The sequence below is a fragment of the Trichogramma pretiosum genome, unplaced genomic scaffold (genome assembly GCF_000599845.2).
Source record: "Trichogramma pretiosum strain Unisexual culture from Peru unplaced genomic scaffold, Tpre_2.0 scaffold73, whole genome shotgun sequence".
In the NCBI taxonomy this organism is placed as follows: Eukaryota; Metazoa; Arthropoda; class Insecta; order Hymenoptera; family Trichogrammatidae; genus Trichogramma; species Trichogramma pretiosum.
This window is the reverse complement of record NW_019641624.1, coordinates 572,323-594,304: the sequence shown is the minus strand read 5'-3', so window position 1 is coordinate 594,304 and position 21,982 is coordinate 572,323. Positions and strand designations below refer to the sequence as shown.

General features: G+C 43.2%; 1 protein-coding gene across 9 annotated transcripts; it reads left to right on the top strand.

Annotated features, from left to right (window-relative positions):
- Positions 1 to 233: 233 nt before the first annotated feature.
- On the top strand, positions 234 to 21,197 carry LOC106655571 (protein PRRC2C-like). 9 transcript variants are annotated; one of them, XM_023459033.1, is made up of 18 exons: positions 234 to 901; positions 4,061 to 4,208; positions 4,295 to 4,543; positions 4,622 to 4,781; positions 6,121 to 6,207; positions 6,304 to 6,596; positions 6,673 to 7,255; positions 7,385 to 7,747; positions 9,046 to 9,374; positions 9,466 to 13,365; positions 14,064 to 14,258; positions 14,778 to 15,083; positions 15,167 to 15,355; positions 15,425 to 15,581; positions 15,836 to 16,201; positions 16,292 to 16,434; positions 16,617 to 16,917; positions 17,120 to 21,197. In XM_023459033.1, the coding sequence occupies exons 2-18, from the start codon at positions 4,116 to 4,118 to the stop codon at positions 17,269 to 17,271; spliced, it is 7,866 nt and encodes a 2,621-aa protein (XP_023314801.1). In that variant the 5' UTR covers positions 234 to 901; positions 4,061 to 4,115; the 3' UTR covers positions 17,272 to 21,197. The 9 variants fall into 9 exon arrangements, with proteins under 9 accessions (XP_023314801.1, XP_023314795.1, XP_023314798.1 ...); XM_023459027.1 differs by having other exon boundaries at positions 7,385 to 8,065; positions 14,781 to 15,083; XM_023459030.1 differs by having other exon boundaries at positions 7,385 to 8,065; positions 15,425 to 15,560; positions 15,836 to 16,189.
- The last annotated feature ends 785 nt before the right edge of the window (positions 21,198 to 21,982 follow it).

The window sequence follows — 21,982 nt, the reverse complement described above, 5'->3', positions numbered from 1 at the left end:
CCTCTTCAACAAGCCGTTTTTTTTGATAAAAATATAACACAATTATTCGATAATAAAGAATAAGGAATCGACGTATAGTATAGTACTGTGTATAACGCGAACTGTGCCGTATAGTAGTGTGTGTTAATTTAATTGTTTCATCTTATTATTAAATATATAAAATCGACGACCGACGAAAGTTTGCAACAACAACAACAACAACAAAAAGTGTCAAGTATAATTTAATTATTTAAAGTAAAAAAAAAACAGAAGAGAAGAAGAGGATTCTTTTGTGTATGTGTGTGTATTAGTTCGACGACAACGACGATTTCTCAACAAAGAACACCACAACCTGCGTTGAGAAAGTAACAACGTATACATATACATCGCGTATATACACGTATACATATAATACAAGAGAATCAAGCGGAGAGCCTTAGACAAAAAATCTCCGCCACGGTGGTACCGTATTAAATATTAAAACAACAACAGCAACGATCCGCAAGAAAAGAGGCTCTTTTTCATCGCCACTCGACCAAGTTCTACTCGTCCTGTTGGCAAAACACACACGGCAGTTGGCTAGCCGTTGTGTGTCCGTGTCTGTGTGTGTGTGTACGCGCCAGTGAGTGTGTCTGTGTGTCTACGTCGCCCGTTGTGGTGTGTCGTCCCGTTCAGAGAGTAGTGTGCGCGAACCAGCAAAAAAAAAAGCAAAGAAGAAGCAAATCCAACGTTGAAAATTCTCCTCTTTCTTCGAGGCTCTCTCTATCTCTTCGACTCTTTTTTTTCTATACCACACGTCTCCGTGTCTGTGCGTCTGCGTGTCTGTGTTGTAACGACGACGGACAACACCAGCAGCAACTTGGGAGCCTGACGTTGCCCCGAGGGATTTTCTTGTATCGCCTACCCATTTGGACGGACCAAGGTAAGGGAGTCGCACACGAGCTTCTCTGTCCTTTTTTTTTTCATTTTCTCGTTATCGCGTCAGCCTGTGTCTCGTCGTTTCCTTCGTCCAAGTCGAAGCGCATTTCTATATACATATAGTTCTATCGCACACACATATATCTATGCGTGTGTGTGTGTGAGTGCGCAAAGTCGAGGCTCTCGTCGGTCGGGCGCGAGAAAGAGACGGAGCGTCGTCATATAGCGTACAATACAACACACACACATACTACTTAGCCCCAGCGTGTGGCACGCGAAATAGAATTCGTGTATACGTGTCAGTGTGCATATAATGTGCACGAGAGAGAGCACAAAATGTATACTACATTACATTATTATTGTACGTAAAACTCGGACGACGATCATGCTCGAGCTCTTGAGGTTGTTTCTTTCCGGAAGGAAGGAAGCTGCGCGCCGCGTATACATCGCACGCATACGCGTATATCGTCGCGTATATAACTCGGCCAGGGGAAACGGAACGCCAACACGCCTTTGCCGTATAATATACCTATACACTTCTTGTATATACACGGGAGTCGCGCTTATGGGTTAGGTCGCACACGATCGGAGAGCGATTTGTGCGCGCCCGCGTGTATGTGTGTGCGTGCGCGCTGACACGCACACGCAGAAATTCGCCGGGATTCTCTCGTATACGATGCGTGTGCACGATGATACAGAGAGAGAGAGGCGTTTTTGCAACAAACTCGAGAATCGAGAAAAAAATTGTTGTTGCCCTAGGTTGGCGGTGGTAGGAATCTCTGCCATTCGCGCGCGCGCGCGCGAGAAAGAGTCCAAATTCTGCGTGTGCATGAGCGCGTGTGTGTGTGAAATTCCACGCGAGATTTTTTTACGCGTGTACACGCGTACCTAAGCTCGTTCGTCTCTCTTTCTTTCTCTCTCTCTCTCTCTCTCTCTCTCTGTGTTCGTGTCGTTCTTCCGTCGCCCCCTTGCACCCGCTGCGCGCAGCGACACGATCGCGCCCCTTTTATAATGTAAATCCGTGTCTACGTGTATGTGCATACGCTTACTACCTAGTATATATATTCCCTTGAACGGTAGCAACACTACATACACACATTCGCACGCAGCACATACACCGACGCGCCGCCGCGAGCAGCAGCAGCGGCTGTACGGCATTAAACGAAAGAAGATGGACGGGAGAGAGAGAGAGAAAGAGAGAGTGCGTGCCACGGAACATAGAGAGAGAGAGCAATGAGTGTATATGTAACGCGGCGCCGCGAAGCTTTTCTCTCTATCTTTCTCGCTATTCTTTGCCACTCGTTTATGCGCTATCTCCGCGAGTTTGAGTTCCTCAACTGTTTCTCCTCTCGATCCGCGATATGTATTATACGAGTATAATGTATATAGGTACACACGGATGATACGATGATTTCTTTTTTCCTAATCTAAATGCCCATGCTACGCTGCAAGGTGGATCGAATCGCCGCTTGGAAGCCTTCTGACCGCCAGTACGCGACACATTTACCTAATGACGAAACGACGATCAACGGCGGGCCGACCGAATTTTCATTATGATAATTTCTCTCGTTATCGGTCGGTCGTTACGACTCTATATCTTTCTCTCTTTCTCGCTCTCTCTCGTATACATGCAGGTCTACGGGCGCGTCTGCATTGATGTACATCACTTGGTTATTATAATAATGTCTGCCGCTAGCGTAGGCCAATATTTGAGAAGAAATATGTACGCTACATTCACGGTGGCGGCGTCGGCGGTAGCGGTGATGATGATTACTACAACTACTACTCTACTACTAAGCCGTCTACTTTGTTATGAGAGAGAAAGAGAGAAAGATATAATGTATAGGTTCTCTTTCTCTCTATACACATTACACTTATGAGAGAGTCAGCAGTAGCAGCATCGGCGGAGCGTAGAAAAACCTTTACATTGTATATGCAGCTACGAGCAGCATATCGCGCACGCGACACGACGACGGAGCTCTTACTATACACGCCGCTGGTGTAGTGGTATTGGTGTAGCGGTGGCTGGTCATCGTTCGTTCGTTGAGATTTCTTTTTATTTTTCGTTGTGTTCATTTGCATGGAGCCCAGCGACGACAACGCGTATCCGTCCATCAGCGTAAACGTGAGTCAATAGTCTTATTAACCATTAAGGTGTACACAATACGCGTACTCAATCGTGCTCGAGTATAAAACATAGAAGAGATCGAGAAAGAGAGTATAAAATATGGAGTGCTGCTGCAGGCTGTGCATATGTGTTAGCGCGTATATATACGTGTATGCGCGACATGCACGCACGAGCCGATATATATATAGTGTAGTTGTGTGCCGCGGCGGCGGCGGCAGCAGCGGCCTTGGACGAGTACGATCGCCTTGAAAGAATACAAAAAAGGGGGAATTATATAGCGAGAAGAAGAGGTTGTGCGCCTCTCTCGGTGTATCATAACCAGTGAGAGCGAGCGAGCGAGATTCGAGACATTTTTCCGCAAAACAGCAGTACGTATTAACCGAGAGTGAAACGAGACTCGCTGAAGGAAAAAACGTGTACGGTTGATGCGTATTTATTGTTATTATTATAGAATGCCCTTTTTCCTTCTCCTCCTCCGTGCGTGCTACGAGTGTGTGCGCCTCCTGCGAGAGTCGCGAAGTTGAATGACCTTCTCTCTCTCTTTCGCGCGCGCACTGGCTGTGCAGCAGCAGCAGCAGAGAGCTTCTGGCCTCCTTGCGTTCGTTCGTGTCTCGCGCGTTGCACACGCGCGTTTTTCCCCCAAAAAAGGATTGCCGTATTAAGGTGTATGTGTGTGCCCGAAGTGAAAATTGTTGCCGATATTGATACACTGATCGCGATATCGTCGTGTTATCGAGAAGCGTTGACGCACATTTTTCGTCTCTCTCGCGCACTCTCGCACTCGTGACTTGCAACGTGTTGACAGTCGAAAAGGAGAAGAACGTTCTCGACAAAGAACGTTGAATTATTATTGTTTGTTTCTCTCGCCGTCTCTATCTCGCTCTTTCTGTCTTTTGCACTCGCGCGAAAGAGAGAGAGAGAGAATTCCTTTGTCTGGCACGTGTGCGATGCGTGGTCTGGTTATATATTAATGATTCATTTGTTCAAAAAAACGTGACGTTACTTTACCTCTTTTTTTCATTTTTATTTTTGCAGACAAAAGGTTCGTTCGCTGGGTCTGAGCAGTCCTAAATGGTTGCCTGCAGACAGTATGTCTACTCTGTCAGGGATTGCTTCGAAGGGGGAGAAAGGAAAAACCAAGTATCAATCGATAGACATCAATAGTTTGTACCGCACCAGCAGGGTAAGTTATTCTTAATACCCTGCAATGCCATGCAATGCAAAAGATGAGACCGATTGTTGTAATTGGATATAATGAACTTCCTTTAGGGAGAGTCTTTGGAACAACAGCAACAAAAAAGCACGGTACCACGTAAACATGGAATGCAAACATTGGGAAAGGTGCCCTCAGCCAGGCGACCTCCAGCTAACTTGCCAAGTCTGAGGAGTGAGACCAGCAGCAGTGATCCAGCAGTCGCTCTAGTACCAAGCGGTGGTAGTGGTTGGGCCACAACCAAGGAATCAGCACCTACTACAAACACTGTAACTTCAACCAACACCCCCACAAATACAACACACGTTAGTAGATGATTTTATTGAACTATTTGTGAATTGACTCAAACAGTTTGCTGGTAACATGTCTTTTCCGAAATATAGGTAAATTCTACACCAACACAATGTGCAACAGGACCCATACCTGCAAAAACACCTTCATTAACACAACAACAGCATCCATCACTGCCAGGACAAAATCAACACCAAACAGATTCAGGAAAGTCATCATGGAGTGCAATAATGAGCAAACAAGGCGATGTTGGTGAGTTAAATAAATATTATTTGACCTTTAATCTCATGAACCATTTTCATCATTAATAACTGTATTTTCTATTATTTAATAATCACTGTTGCTATAAATTTAATGTTGAAAAAGCTCAAGGTGAATCATGCAATTTAAGATTAGTAGACACTGCTTGATTGATAAACTAGCAACTTACATTCTGATAAAGAAACTAACAGAGTCTATCAGTGTGTTCCACTAGATATAGAGACTATCTTAAGTGCTATAATTTGAATTAAAGCATCATGATACAAATGCATCCCTTAAAAACGAATTGAGTTTCTAAGTAAAAGAAACTTATTGTCGTTTAACATAATGTTCCTGGTAAATGTATAGCATTCGGTTATGCAGGCCTTGTAGAATCGGGAAGAGGCGGCCGAGGCTTAAGCTTTTTGGCCCACCAGTCTCCACAGTTCCAGCACGAGTTTCCAAGTCTGAGCGGCCAGTCATCCGGCCCACCAACAGGCCAGCAGCAAACAGCTGCAGGTGCCAACTTATCTTTATCTCACAATCATTTTAGTGGGCTTTTATTTGTGCCCTCTGCTCTTTTATTTGATTTGCTTTCTTATCCAGTTCGTAAATTACACCAACTGTCAATTAAATTTTGTAACCTACCCATATCTCCAGTTTTTGGTTACACCTTCTTTTTTTCTCCATTTTAATAATTGTTCTTATTGTTCAAAACAATAAAAAAATCTCTCACAATCCCACAACATTTTCTAATAAAGTTTTTGATTTACATTTTTGAATATGTCCATGAATAAGGATTAGTTGATTCTGATTTACTTATCCATATTCTGAAACATATTTTAAATGTAATAAAAATAACATTTTATAGAAAATGTTTTATCAATGAGAGTTTTTACCCTTGTGTATGTTTTTTTTTTAATTTTACTCTTGTTTGTAGCCCTAAGAGAGCATCCATTTTTATGCTGTATTGCTTATTTTAATTATTTCCTGCATATGTTGACGACGTTCATAAACTATTTGCAGTAAAATTTTTATTTCAACTGTACTTGATGTTTAATACCTATATTTTAGCCCATTGTTGTAGAGCATGTTAGTATTATTATTATTACAATTGTTGATAGTAGGCCATAGGTGATGTTACAGAAGCATAGAAAGATGCGCTTATAATTTTGTTATTTTTTTTAATCCACATTTGATCATTTATTTTCAAACACTATTTTCAATCGAACCCCATAATTCATTGTTTCAATTATTTTTATTTGAAATTTTTTACATTAATTTTGCAGTTGGTACTTGAAATATTATTTATGATTTACTTATATCGTGCAATTTTAATTTTTTCTAAAAGGAGGCGGACCTGTAGCAGGACAGCAGCAAACACAACAGAACCGCGAAAACGCACAATATGGTCCCGGGCCAAGTCTACGTCCCCAAAGTAAGTTTGGCGAGATAATAAAGAAATGACCATTTTTTTTTGAAGTTGAATTGGATAGATTTGACTAATGAATTCGTTATTATAAAATAAAACTAGCAGAAGGAAGCTGGAGCCAAGGTGGAAGTCGCATAGCGGGTGGTGCACCGGGATCAGCAGGAGCGGCCGGCGCTGGGAATACTCAGGGGGGCCCGGGCCCCCACTTGGGTGGTCCCAGTCCAGCGGAAGCTGCCGCTGGCGTACGAACGAACTCGGCCCAATCGCAAGGCATGGCAGGGGGCCAGGCAGGCCAGAATGCAGCAGCTGGTGGTGCCTCACAAAATAATCAGGCTAATCAACAACAACCTGGAATGAGTAATATGCACCATTACAGAGGAATCATTCCCCCATTTGTAAGTATATAATTTTGTCCCTCCTTCGCCACCTATCATTGAAAGTACAACGCGCTAAATAAAAAATTTTCCTCAGATGTATAAAGGTCAACTGGCTGCGGGAAATAACTTCCCTACTCAGTTCCCAGCGACTGGTCCACGACCACGTTTCAATTATACAGGCGATCGTGCATCACCTCGCCAACAAGAGCGCGAGTCTCGCCAGCCACCCCCAGAAGAAGAAATTGTGACGCGTCCAATTATCAAAGAAGAGGACTTGTCTCGCATGGACGACATTTCGCGTGATGCCGGTTGGACCGCCTCCGATGACATAGATTATAATCAAAAACTTGCTTTCAGCGATGAGGAAGGTGATGAGCCATCGAGCAACCATCACTCACAGTCTCATCAACAGTCTTCATCTAGCGCTGCAAGTTCTAAAAAAATAGAAGACAGTCGAAAGGAATCAGACCACAAAAAAGATCATTCTGAAGAGAAAGATAATTTACCCTCCAGAGAAAAAGAACATCCACCACAGTCCAAGGATAATCGCAATGACATGCAGTCCATGCGTTCTTGGAACCAGCAAGGACCACCACGTGACTATCGTGGACAGTCAGCAGCACCCTCAAATAATTATCCTCCTCAGCAACCATCAAGATCGTCCCACGCTATCAGAGGTAAGAACGCGTTTCCAATTCCTTGAAAAAGTTTTTCGGACAATGCATGTACGATATCGTTCACATGAAAAAACCAAAATTTTTCGTACTTTCTATTAAAATAACACATTGAATAATATATGGTTACAGATGAAGAAGAGTTATGGAACCAGCGACGTCGCGAACAGGCCGAGAACATGAACTCGGTCGTGATACGCGCTCGTCAGCGCAAAGAGGAAGAAGAGAAGCGGTTCCTCGAGCAGACCAAGCAGGCTGCCGCCAAGAAATTGCAAGATCTCGAGAACAAGTTGCGCGAGAAGAAGCAAAAGGACGAAGAGCAGCAAAAGCAGCAGGCCGGTAATAGCGAGAGCAAGTCGAGCGTACCACCGGCAGCGTCCGCAATCATGCCCGAGTGGAAGCGAGAGACGCGGTCGCGCACTTCCTCCTCGGACGCGTCGTCGAGCAAAGACAGCCAGCAGCAGGCCGGCGCAACTGACAAACACCAAGCAACAAGTGAGTTTCGCCAGATTGAACGTCCCTCTTTCATGCGCCAACAACAGCAACAGCAGTCGGCTGGAGCATCGAACGCTTCCTCCTCCATGGAACCGTCGAGTGGCCCGTCAGCGCGCGAGCCCGCTTTCTCCCGTCACTTTCAGAGCAATCTGCCGCCGAGATTTCAAAAGCAGCAGGCCGAGAGGAGCGGTGCAGCAGCTGCACAGGCTCAGACCAATAATCGACTTTCCCCAAGCACCGAGCGCTCCTCGCAGCCCGTTTCATTTTCGCAGCAATATGACCCTGGTCGATGGGTCCATAACCATGCTAACTCATTGAGTACGTGCCATTGAGCGATTTAACTCTTTATCTCTTCGTTAGTGTATTCGTTAAGAGTGTTTTCTCTTCCATACCTCCGTAGATTTTTTTATGCATGATCTTTTTCACATCAGACCTAACTGCACCCTTTTTTTACTCTTTTTTTTTTGCATGGTATTTTAACAAAACATGTATTGCTATTGATTTGCGTGCATTTAAATCCTTTACGTTATGTCATGCACAATTTAAATGCTTTGGACGGCTAACATCCGGCATGCAATATCAATCTATCATACGCTGCTAAAATACGCCCTAAAAATCACCCGATCCTCATTTTCTCACTGACTTGTCCTGATAATGTTGCCTAACCCGTAAAATAATTGTCTACTAATGCCAATTTTAGATTGTGTTTAATTGCGAACGCTCATTAGTAGTTATGGCGTCGTTAATGATTCAAAAGATATCAAAGTAAGCTTTGATAATATTTTGAAATCATTTATGTAATGATGGAAAACTTATGAAAGATAACTTACGTGCTTAGTAATGAGCCATTCGAAAATGTATATCTGATTTCTTAGACTTCTTGTAATACCAATTTCTACTTCCGTTTCAATATCTTGTCTATTTATGTCAAACTTTTAATTAAGTATTTTAAGGTGATGAAATTTCGATACCATAATAATCATTAGTTAAATACTTCTTAACGACCGAAAAAATGCTCCTTTTTATCTTAGAACTACAAAGCAACAAGTTATCTTTGATTATTATTCGTTCTTATGATAATGACTTACCCTCTGGTGCATGTAATTTTTTTAATCCTGCATGAAATTATATAAATTTTCATAAATTAGGTTTAATATCATTTAAAATAGATCTCTATGGAATTAAGAAACATAATTTATATTGTCTCAAGTATCTTTAGCAAGTATATTTGTTTATAATTGTAATTTTACTCTGAAAATTTTTTTTGAACAATTTTAATCATTTCACTACTATCGCAGACAACAGTATGAAACCTGGCCCAAGACGCATGGACGAGCGCGATCGTGAGCGTGACCGGGACGACGATGCTAGGGACCGTCGCAGCAGTGGTGGCAGCGGATCCCATCGTCGCTTCGAACCTGCCAGAAAGCAGTCCAGCAACGAGTACTACGACGATTATCCACGTCGCGATCGCGATCGTTACTCGTCCGGCAAGGAATACGACTACGACGACAATCGACGCAACAGTGGCAGCTGGGCTGACCAACATCCCGACCAGAGGCGCGGTTACGACGACAAAGACAGCAGAGATCACAGAGACAGAAAGGATCACGATGGATACAGCAAGGTAAGTTGCAGCGATGCTTTCACGCTGCTCAAGTTAAGAAAAATGAAATTTTGGGAAGCATCGACTCATGCGACATTTATCGTTGATACAGGGATCGCCTCAGGAGCACGCGTTCGACGATCAGCAGCCCAGCGACTTGCGCCACGGCGCTCGCAGCGACAACAACAGCTCCGGCGACTGGCACGAGAGTCGCGTGTCCCACGACGACAGCGGCCGACGCAGCGTCAGCAGTGCTGATCTCGGCCATCGTTCCGAGAACGAGCGGCCGACGCGTCCGGATTCCCGGGACTCGCGCACTTCGCGTACCTCGGTGCACGAGGACTCGCGCATAGCGCCTTCCACCGGCTCCTGGGCCAATGATTATCCCGAGTACGAGGAGGAGCAGCTGTTGAAACAGCAAGCCCCGAAGAAGCCACTGGGTGATAACTTCCGAGAAGACATCCGGGACAGGGATCGCGATCGTCGTCAGATGTCGGGCCCATTGATGGCCAAGGACAAGCATGATCAAGACCAGGACGTGCACAATAAGCGCGGAGGTCCGATGAAGCGTCACGACGATAAGAAAGACAGTCCGAAGGAGGACAAAAAGGAGGAATGCGTCTGGGGACGCAAATCCGAGACTAAGAGCACGAGCTGGGCCGATGCCATGTCGCCAACCTTTGAAAAGGAGGAGGAAGAGAAGCATCGCTACGGACACGACGACAAGTCGAAGATGAGCGATCACAAGACAGTCAACGAACTCAAGCACGGCATGGAGAAAATGAGCCTCGACAACAAGAAGCGCAGTCCCGCGGACGCTTCCTCGGCTGATATGCTCGACAAAGACGTCGACGACAAGGACGACAAGCGCGACAAGAATGCGCGCAACCGCGCTGGCAGTGGCAGCGCTCGAGGACCGCGTCCTTCGGACTCGCGCAACGCCCGCCAATGGCCGGACGATCGAGACCGTGAGCGTGGCCGTGACCAACGCGACCGCGTCGATCGCGATCGTGCTGGATCCAATGCCTATCCTTCCGCCGGCGGTCGTGATCGCGATCGCGACCGTGCCGAGCGCGAGCGTCCCTGGAGAAACGAGGCCAACGTGCAACCAGCCGTGTCTGCGGCCCCGTCATCCAGGGGAGGTCGTCGCGGTCCTGGTGGCAGCAGAGGTTTGAACCGCAAGCCTGGTTACGATCGCACCGATTCGGAACTCAGCGGTGACGAGCTCGGTCAAGCCAGCCACGATCAACTGCCGAAGGCTCGCTCGCCCAAGCCGTCAGCACCAAAAGCTGAAAAGGATGAACGCAATCGTAATCAATCGTCGTCGGCCTCCGCTGCGAGCAGCGCATCCGCGTCGACGGCAGCCAGCTCTCAGCAGCAGCAGCAGCAACAACAGCAGCAGAAGAGCAGCGGTAGCAACAAGGACATTTCCAATGATTCCCAGCAACGAGATTTCGGTCCACGCGGTGGCGACAAGAGGTCCGACAGTGGAAGACCCAGTCGCGAAGGATTTGCGCCTTCTGGTGAGCCTTCGCGTCGTGGACGTGGCGGATTCCGTACGAACAACACGTCTCGCGGAGCACCGCCGGTCAACGTCATTACGAGTGGCGGCGCCGCCGGCGGACGCATGGACGGTTACGGGCCACCACCCAGTAAGAGCCCCTTTTCCACCGACAGACCGGACAATCTCATCGACTCCAACAAAACCAATGCCAGCCCGTCCGAGCACTACGACCAGTCGAATGCTCAGCTGTCGGGAGATCAATCGGCCGATGAAAAGACAATGGCTAAGCAGCAGGCCTTGACTGCTGGCCTTACGCGACACGCCAAGTCACCTAGCACTCAGGTGAACAATCACAGTGGAGGTAACAATGCCGGACAGCAGCAAAGCGCCGGGCCCAGACCTCCCAAGGAGAAAGAGCTCAAATCCAAGCGTACCCGAAGCGGTAGCCGACGAGGTGGTGGTCGAGGCCGCGGTATGTCGATGAAGAATGAACACGGCAACGAAGAGTGGGAGACCAACTCTGAAAACAGCGAGGAACAGCCGCTCGACGGTCATGGACCGCCATCGAGTCGCTCGAACAAGCCGTTTAGAAATGAGCGCAACGCCGTTGGCAATAATCGCGACGCCCACGACAATCGTGACAATCGTCGCGGTGGCGGCAATAGAGATCGCGACAGAGAGCCCAGGGAGCCGAGGGAACCCAGAGAGCCAAGAGAGCCAAGAGAGCAGCAGCCCAAAGGAGGCGACAGCAAAGGTCCCAAGTCTTCCAACGCCCAGTCGAATCGCGCTCCAGGCGCCGAGAAAGCTCGCAACGCCCAGGGAGCCGCGGACCGCAGCGGCGGAGGACCACAGCGTAACCACATTCCACCATTAATACAGAATACCCAGCTTAATGGTCGTCCGCGCAGCCAAGGCTCAGCCAACGCTGGCCCGATCAACAGTATAAAGATGGGCAAGGAGGCCCAGATGGTGAATCGCGTCGACGACATCAAGCTAAATGATCCGAATCTTGTTAACCAAGCTCTGAACGACATCAATGCCAAGAAATCCAAGGAAAAGCGCAGCAGCGCCGGCAGTAACGTGGACCACGACGATGGTAGCATCATCGACGACGCTGCATCCGGTAATGCCGGAGACGACGGAAAAATCGACTCCGATGGATTCCAGGAAGTTCGATCCAAGAAGAACGTCAAAGACTCCAGCAGACAACAGCAGAAGGACGAGCAACAGAACGCCAAAGCTGGTGGCAGACGCGAACGCTCCAAATCCAAGAGCAACGGTTCCCAGTCGTCTCGTGGCGGCGATGGCATGCAGCAGCAACAGCAGCAGCCACAGCAGTCGCAGTCCCAGAACCAGAGCATCCCGCCACTGATGGGACCGCCTGGCGCTGCGGGCCAAGCGAAGCAGCATTACGGACAGCACAAGCAGAAGCTTGCGCCGCGTTTCCAGAAACAGAAAATGGCCAAGCAGCAAGCCGTCAACGAATCCGTGGACATACCGTCTAGCGCCAAGCCCGGCTCCAAGGACGGCTCAGCCGTCACTCCGGCGCCGCCGCCCGTCAACGCCTGGGACAAGCCCTTCACCAGTGGTGGCGCGGCCAAGCCGCCCTCGCCCGCTGTTGGCTCGGCGGCCGGTGACATTCAGCTCATGTCGGTACTGACCCCTGGCTCTGGATCGAGCTCCAATGCACCAAACGCCGATCACGACTCCAATCAAGCAGCTGATAATCAGCGCAACTCGCCCAACTGCGACAAAATCAAGCTTGGCTCTATGAAGGATCAGACCGGTGGTCAAGATGACACGACCTCGGCACCTGTCCAGACACTGATATTTGAAAATACAAACTACTCGAAGAACACCAAGAGCAACGTAGGTTCGACTGGTGACATGGCCATCAAGTCAAAGTACTCCAGTCACATGAAGCCCCAACAGAGACAAGATTCCGGCAGCAAACGTTCCAACGACATGGTGGAGGACAACGAGGGTGTGAATCAGCTGCAACAGCAACAATCACTCGCCGTTGCCTTCTCCACCAAGTCCTGTGGCGAGCTCGCCGTGGGCAAGGACAAACTTGTCCAGCAGCAGGATGCCATACAGATGCCCCTCACCTTCGGCACGACATCGGGCAGCGGCAAGGAGGACACCGCGGACATGAAGCTGGACTTCACGTTCGATTCTGATCTGAGTCAGCTTACCGACGACAAGGGCAAGAGCTTGGGCATGCCAAGGTCGATTCAAATGCCAATCAACCAGAGCACCATATCGCCCTCGACGGCCGAGCTCAATCTCAAGATAGCCTCGGTCAAGAAGGTGTGGGAGAACGCGCCGCCGATGCCCACTGTCGTCGAGCACGACGTGGTTGACCCCAACAGCGTCGTCAGCGCCGCTAACAGCTTCAATCAGCCGTTCGAGGCCAACGACGTCGACGACGGCTACAGTGCAGCGCATCAGCAGTACAATCAAGCCGCCATGAAGAACGACATGAACGCTGCCAATAACGTTTGCAAGGTAAGTGTCTCGAGTGCAGGGACCCGAGTTCAGTGTTCGTACCACACACGAATCTGACACGACAGTTTCTCGCTCGTCTATACTTTTTACTCTCTTTCTCTTTCTCTATCTCGCCTCTCGTTTCTCTCACCCACACTTGTCATACATCTCTCTCTCTCTCTTTACGATAGTTCACGCAACTGCTCGAGCTTCTTATTGACGAATCATTATGATCATTTTTTCATAAAAACATAATGTTCATTTAGTTGGCATTTGGCTTTTAGAGCTGCTTCATTCATTTGTTAGTTTTCATAAACATCTTAGCTAGAGAATAGCACGAGACATTCAATCGATCAGATCGATCGCCGTACCTTGCTTATCTTTAGTTCTTAATAATAGTAGTTCTTTTTTTAACGCCAACTACCTCGTTCTGCACACGATTATTACACATTTGCATGCATGTGGCCATTGTTGAAGCATGAATCTAAAGAAACTTAGCTCTTATAATTCGATGCTGGATAAGCTGACGCACCGAAGATCGCTGTAGTCCAACGAGGTAGTTCAGCGTACTTGAAACAAACGAAAAATGAACCATAGTTGAAAAAATTGAAAACAACAAAAAAGATACGAAAAATTTCTCCTCGCTGATAAGAAGGAGAGCAACCAAAAAGAAATAGAAAAACAAATCGCTGACTGCTTCTCTCTCCCCTCATGCGCAGCTGGTACCCCAGCAGGTGAAGCCGCAGCAACAGTCGTCGGGTGGCCAAGGCGCCCAGCCCGGCTCTGCCGTACCGGGACCAAGTCCCATGCGGCCAGGCCAGAGCCCCATCGGCCATCCGCCGGCGAGTCTGCAGGGTCCTCTCAGTCCGCCGCCTTACAACTCGACCGGCCAGCCGTCGCACATTAATTATCAGGTTGTGATATCTAACATCATCAAGTTCTTTTTTTTTATTTATTTATTTTTTATTTTTGTTGTTGTTGTATTTTTTTTTGTTAGACACTTACTTCTCGTTTTAGAAGATGTATCTTTGCTCAATAGAAAATAAGATCTCGCGGCTAATCGTTCATTTTTTTTAATAAAATAGTTTATCGTTAATTTAATTTTGTTTTATTTACTTATAGTTTTCTTCAGTTCTGGTAATGCCTATCGCTGTTTTTCAATTTATTTGTCTACTGGTTGGCCAGACTTAATACCATCGTTTCTCATTATATACTGTCATGTCGAATAGAGGCTGTAGATTTTGTCTTTCATTTTACTTCGTTTGTATACATATTCAACACGAGTAGTTGTCTACATATACTACAGAGAAGAGCTATCTTGCAATTTTTTTTTCCAAAACATTGCAAATAACACAAAAAAAAACACAACAACTGCTACACTTCTTTTCTCAAAGGGGCACGCAAACTAACGATCGAACTTTTCTTACTCACAGCAGTATCCTGGCTCGCAGGCAGCGGCCCCGTACGGCAACATGTCGGCGATACCCTCGCCACCGGCCGTACTGTTCAACACCGGCTCGGGACAGTTGCCAGCTCAAGCCGGCAACTTGTACGGCGCTTTCCAATTGGATCAGGGCCGATCGCCCTTCACTCAGTATCCGCCGTACGCGCCGTCGCTGCAGAGCTCGTACAATCAGAACATGTACATGCAGCCGCAGCAACCGCCGCCGCCACCGCCCCAGCCACCGACTGCTCAGCCTGATATTTATCAAAGCAATCTCTCTCAGCAATACAGACTCGTGAGTATCTTCGAGACAGGGTGGCACCAATTGTCAAGCGATTCTCGAGCGTTAATATTTTTATAAATCATTTTGTCACGCAGGCCGCAGCCGCTGCTCCACCATTTGGACAAAATCAGCAGCTAAGCAATAATCCGAACACGGTTCTTATTAGCTCGTCATCGAATTCTCTGATGTCTGCTAGTGTTAAGCCGTCGACACAGCCTATCGGTGCCATTGGTACTAAGACAGGTCATTTCCCGGCACCTTCAGCTCCACAACAGCCAAATCAAGTAAATATTCATTTTATAATAACAATTTTCCAACTATTGTTCGATTTCTAAAGTAACTGATTTTTGCAGTTGGCATACATTCCTTACGATCCGCAACAAGTGTTGGGTGTCAGTGGTAACTACATGGGCAACTCGCAGCTTGTCCAGAGACCAGGCCCCAACGTGCAACCACCGGCAAACAACTATTACAACGCAGCATCTGCTGGTAAACCTAACTCGAATTTATGTAAGCTTAACCAACCTTTCCTTTATTCATTTATTTGTAACTACTATGCACGATAATATATATTGAGATTTTTTTTTAAATTTTTTGATCGATATTACTTGAAAGTTATCGATTTTTTTCCACAACCAATTGACATTTTAATTCGCAACAGCTTAATCCTGATCTTATTGATCTATCACAAAATGCAGTGCACAATTTTTTTTTAAAATCAAATCGTTGACCATGACACTAAAATCGTATGGTTTCCTTTTTAGATGTATTCTCCGGATCACAGACAGGCTTCTATCAACAAGCTAATGCAGCCCAGCAAACAGGTGCACATTACGGCTTGCAAGGTTTTGGACAACACAATCAAAATTTACCCACTGGTAATGCAGCTCCTGTCGGTCTCCAAAACTTTGGATCACAATTCCTCTCCAATTCTGGTCTGCAAATAGCTGCAGCTGCAGCCCAACAGTATGCCCAACGGAATCCTCCAGGTGGCTTACCAGGGCCAGCTAATGCCGCTGCTAATTTCCTCAGTAAACATCAGCAACAAGAGCAGCCTAGACAGCTCAAGAGTCCATCCGGAAATCAACAAGATGTCCTAGGCTCCGTGTTTAACTCAAGTTTGTACTCATGTACTAAGTTCACCCTTTTTTTTTTATTTTTTTTTTTATAATAGTGATTGAAATGACCAGAAAATTAACCATTTTCTTGTAAAATTTCAGCACAACAAATACCATCTCCCAAATCGAGAAAACAACAAGCATCTTCACAACAACAGCAATCCAGTTCTTCGCAGCACCACAAATATAACCAATATCAAAATATTAATCAGCCTGGTCTGGTTGGCAATTACAACAATCAATTCGTAAGTAACACCTCTTTTTTCCATACTCTGAGATAAATCACAAGCTTGATGCACGAATATTTATATTGATTGTTAGCGTGCTATATTATGCTTAATATGCCAATAACCATCTGTTAAAAATTCATGCTATTCGCAACTAAAATACTAATCGTTATCTAATGGTTTAAACAATGACCATAAAGTTTATGCAGCAGAACCGAGGAATGCAAATGCCACCACGTGGTAATATTCAACCGAATCAACAGCAGCGACCATACCCAGCACCCATACAGCGACCAGCAGTTGTTCCGGGCTCATTCGCTCCGGGTGGTCCGAACAATTCGCAGCAGGGGCAGCAACAAAATTGTATTCCCAATCAACAGCAACAACAGCAGCAACAGTCTCAAATGAACCGACATCGGCCTAATATGCATCAACAACAGCAACAACAACAGCGAAACATGAAAATGCAGCAGCAACAGCAGCAGTACTATTCAAATCAAAGTGAGATTTAATGCTTTTATTATAGCAGTGAGTCGAATCGTTTATTTGTGAAACTCTTTTCTTCTCTTATCGTGCCTTTTTCTCTAATCGCTGCTTTCTTGGCGTTCTCTTTTTCTATGTTTTAATAAATGAACGATTCCAGTGACTTAAATTTGTTTTAGCGATTAAAAATAATAACTCGTGATTCGAAATTTTGCTCTAGGCAATGTGAAGATGGATTCAGGAGACAAAGATCCTCATGGCGACAAAATATCTGATGTCAATGCTGGAAACTCATCTGTAGGCGGTAACAAAGGGAACGTCAATCCCGTTGAGAGTGACAACAAAGAAGAAGTCGGACAACAAAATGAATAAGTCATCAAAAACTATCAAGGTTTCTTGATGACCATTCAATAATTACTGTTGAAAAAAGAATCCATCTTTATTTAGAGAATTCAATTCAATTATGACTAGAAACCCGTCTGTCAACTATTATTCTTGGCTTGGGACGAAAATTAATAAGCATTAATTGCTACTTTTAATTATACTCACGATAACGAAGATGATAAATCATATATGCATACACTAGAACGTATAACTCTGGTGCATTTTTACATCAACTAGTTTGTAAAATTAGGGCAAAACATGAACTGATATCAGTTAAATTGTATGTCTAAAACGCGAAACTCACTTGGAAACAGCACATGAAATGGAAGCGCTGAAAGAGATTTCTTTTTGAATTTTATAATTGTACTAATTATGACGCTTGAAAGATTTTTTGAACTGGCGTCTCTTGTTTCATCTACATATAGCATAAGCGCGATGGCATGATTAAATAACTTTTTATCGAATCAATTCGATAGTATAGCAGTGGTCAAATTTTCAACCTTTAAATCAATATAAGTGTAAAAGTTTCTATAAATATACTTTGCACATTGCAGTGTAACGTAACTAAAAATGATGAATCGCCACCAAATTTTGGGCGTAAAATTTAGATGAGCCAAAAAAGAGTTCACTCTCGATACAATAGAGACAATTATTAATCTCAGCTCATAAGAAAATTGCAATGTAAATCGTTGATGCTGCGCCACGCATTAATGTGATAAAACCTAAAAGAGGCCAGAAACTGCCCTTCTTCATACACGCTGGAAGACTGTCTTTTGCTTTGGCAGAAACTTTTTGCATAAGTACATTAATAATGGCAAGCATTTCTATAACGTATTTGCAAACTTTGTGCATTCTTCTAAGTCAAATACATTAAAAATAATCTCACAAAAAGTAACAACATTAACATGATATGGACCTTGCCTTTTGCTTGGTTATTTTGTATTTATAGCTGTAAAATGTTTTCAAGTATCGAAAGTGCAGCATATTAAAAGTCTCACTATATTTGCCAAGGCTGATTAATCATTTGAAACAAAATAAAGCCTCATGTTTATATAAGAAAAAAAAGCTAAAGTATAAGAAAAAAACAAGAAATTAAGAAAAATAGCAATTGTACATTTCCGTTGTCGTTTCTAATTAGGTCGTCTGTTATTATAATTATTATTAATATTATTATATAAACAAAAAATTCATTAAAATGAAAAATAAATGCAAGCTATCAGCTTAAAAAAATCAAATTCCACCTTTGCATAGTTTTTTATTCGAACATCGGTTGTGCTAAATTACTTGTCACAGCCAAAATATATACAATATATAAAAAACATCATATATTAATGATAATATATATTAACTGACGTTACTTTCATGACGGAATGAGACTGGATTCGATTTATCTTTGAATTTATCGAGAACGTAATGAATTTACTGCCAGTCGTTTCGACGACAACCACAATACCTACGAATGTTTTTCACCTTTTAGTAGAATAAACTTCAAGTATAAGAATCGAATGTGTGTAGGGGAAAAACATAATGTACTATCACGTGTCGCCAAGATGCACAAGTAAAATTACAAAATGAAAATTCACATCAATGATTTAATTTGTCGTCAAAGCGTATCACGCGAAGCTAAGTGGTCATAAATAATAAATTAATTATCTCTTTGCCGAGAACCGTGCGTAAACATGATCTTGAATAATCTGTTATGTAAATTACCTGGATGTGTCTTAAATTTGCAAGCAAACTGAGGAACATGTAATGATTAATGTGAAAAAAAAACTAAGGAAGCATCATGTTTTGTGACTTTGAACGAGATGCGCGTGCAATTATTCGACGTGTGATAATGCCAAATCGCATTGAACATTGTTATAATGCGCTCGGAGCTTGTGAAAAAGCGCAAAAAAAATGGTTGCTAATGACAGCCCGTTCGGACGAAAAACAAAAAATTGATCGCGTGCACGAACGAAAACGAATTCTTCTCTATATTACTTTCAGATTGTCGATTAACAATCTCTTATTTTTCGTTCGATTTGAAGTCAAAGCAGTAACGTCGATTCAAAACTAGCTAAAGATGAAAAAAAAATTGAGCGAGATGAAATATTCCATTGATTGCTATGCAGTAGCTGCTCTACTATAACTTTATGGAAATATAATTATCTCTATCTTCCTCGTTGTTTTAGTTGTAATTAACATTTGTGTTTGGACGTGTACATTTAGCGGACGAATATTGTCACAGGAAAGCATATTAAAGTAATACCTGCCACAATGATTAACGTAGTGACAAAAAAGTGCGTACAATATACTTGTGATTGCTGAATAAATATATAAATAATATATTGATAAAAATACCCGTAAGCTGCGACTGCCTATAGAGATGCGCCGTTCTCGATTGAGACGGATTTCCCAGAAATGAAATGCAATCGCATTCGGCGTCGCTGCGCAATACGAAACTTCTTCGAGGGGTCATTTTTCACTTCAAGTTGCATAAATATATACGTCAAAAAGACTGGCATGTGTACCTTATGAACTAACGACACTGTTTTGGTATTATAATAGAAAGTGAGTTTGTCGAATATACAATGCAATAATTATAACTCAGTTTGAAAAGAATCAACGTAAATGTAGTTGCTAAGTAGTCAGCGCCTACAGGATATGTTGACTTTCTTTTCCTATTGTAATAATTATTCGTAAAACGTATTTTTAATAGTCGTAATTAATTTTATAACTTTTTTTTCTTTTCCTTTCAAAAATAGCGACAAGAGTATCGAAGATCGCATTTTCGAGTTATATGGTCGTAAATTCTTCTGCGACAAACGATACATATGTCCTATATTCATAGGGGTTTTATCCAAAAGACTGAAAGTTGTGAGTTTGTTATTAATGGAATGCGGAAACTTTGAAAGAAAAAGAAGTAAACTGAAATGCAACTGATTCTCTTATAGTAAGATAAAATTTTTGTGAGATAGAAATGTATAATATAAATATTATTTCGAAAAAAATAACATTCTCTATTTGTAGCCTGTTATAGTCTTTGTTTAAGTAAATTATATTGTTAGCCAGCCGCGATTCCTCATTTCTCAATGAGAAAAAAAAAGATAAATCAAGTGAATCATAAAAATATATATTAACATGTACTTGAAGTTTGAATTTACATGAATCCAAACGTTGGATTTTGCGTGAAAGAAAAATTGAACCCTCGCGTGTTGCTATTGCGCGGCCACGAGATATATTACTTCAAACTTTTGTTGAGAGCCATTTGACAAAAAAATGCACCACGCGCAAATAGTTTGAGTAGTTTATTTGGGATAGATAGCCGATGACAACGGGCAAAATCTGATCGCATCGCGAGCTATACGGGTCGAGGCACGTTAATTTAGATTTTTTTGTACGAATCTTCAATCGTGCCTCGTATTACACACATACACACTCAGCGATTAATCAAATTAAAATATCAAGGAAACTGAAAAACTATCGTGTAATTGCTGATGTCGTTTCGATAATTTTTTTTTCTCATTACCTTTTTTGCTTTGAAACGAAAATGAAATAAAAAAAAAAATAAAAGAAAATGATTTATCGAAAGGGAAAAGAAAAGTAATTGTGAAAAAAACTGCATTAAGTGGGTCGTACTGCATTCGACGGCAGGTACGTCGATGCTGGGGATTATGTAAAAAGAAAAAGGCGCTCGCGCACTCGTTTGATCTGTGTACCTATATTTAAATATAAAAAAAAAAGAAAAAGTAATGTGGATGATTACTATTATATAAATGTGTAATTGTAATGGAGTTTTTGTACGCCGCTATTTGTACACGATTTCTATTGTATCTTTTCGTTTGTATTATTATCTTATACTGTACTATTGTGTAACCGCTATATGGAAGAAAAAAAGAAAAAGTAATGATAAAGAGTTTGAGACGACGAAACGATTCGTTTTGAAAAAAAAGTATCCATTATTATGTCATATAGCTCGGGTTAATCGTGTTACGATATTCCTATCCTATACACATTTTTCTGCTAAAAAAAGAAGAGTATATTACGAGTTAATTATTATTGTGTAATCGTTCCTTTCCTCGGGTTCGTAGCTGTATACACCAGAACGAAATCACTTTTATATATAAATAAAAAAGAGAAAAACAAACATGATCGAGTTATAAACGAATCTCTTTGTTTTTAGTTCATTGAAAAAAGAAAATTTTATCGACATATGTATTTCATAATGGACTCGGTAACACACGCGAACAAGAACCTTTTAATCATTATGCAGTGGTACATATGAACATTGATAATTATATTTAAATGAAAAAAAAAACGCGCATGGATATGTGTACACGTTGATGTATAGTATAAAAAAAAAAAAAATGACGGAACAAAAAATGTATTCAAATGCGAATAATGACTAGGTAACTGTGAACTTACGATTGAAAATATTGATGAATCCGACAAACGAAACGATGATGGTAATAAAAGATAAAATATATTAGTTCTTAATTATGACTTGATCTTTCATTGATTTATCGTAATACATTGTACATGGCAGTTTCAGCGCAGTTTATCGTAGTATCCTTTCTTTTGCGTAAAGCGTATAGTATAAATAAGTAAATTTATATATGAAAACCGTGAAACGTGCAAACTTAGCTTTTTTTACATTTTACAAATGTATAGTTATTACGGTAAGAAAGAGGAGCGATCAGACCTATTGTATTTTTTT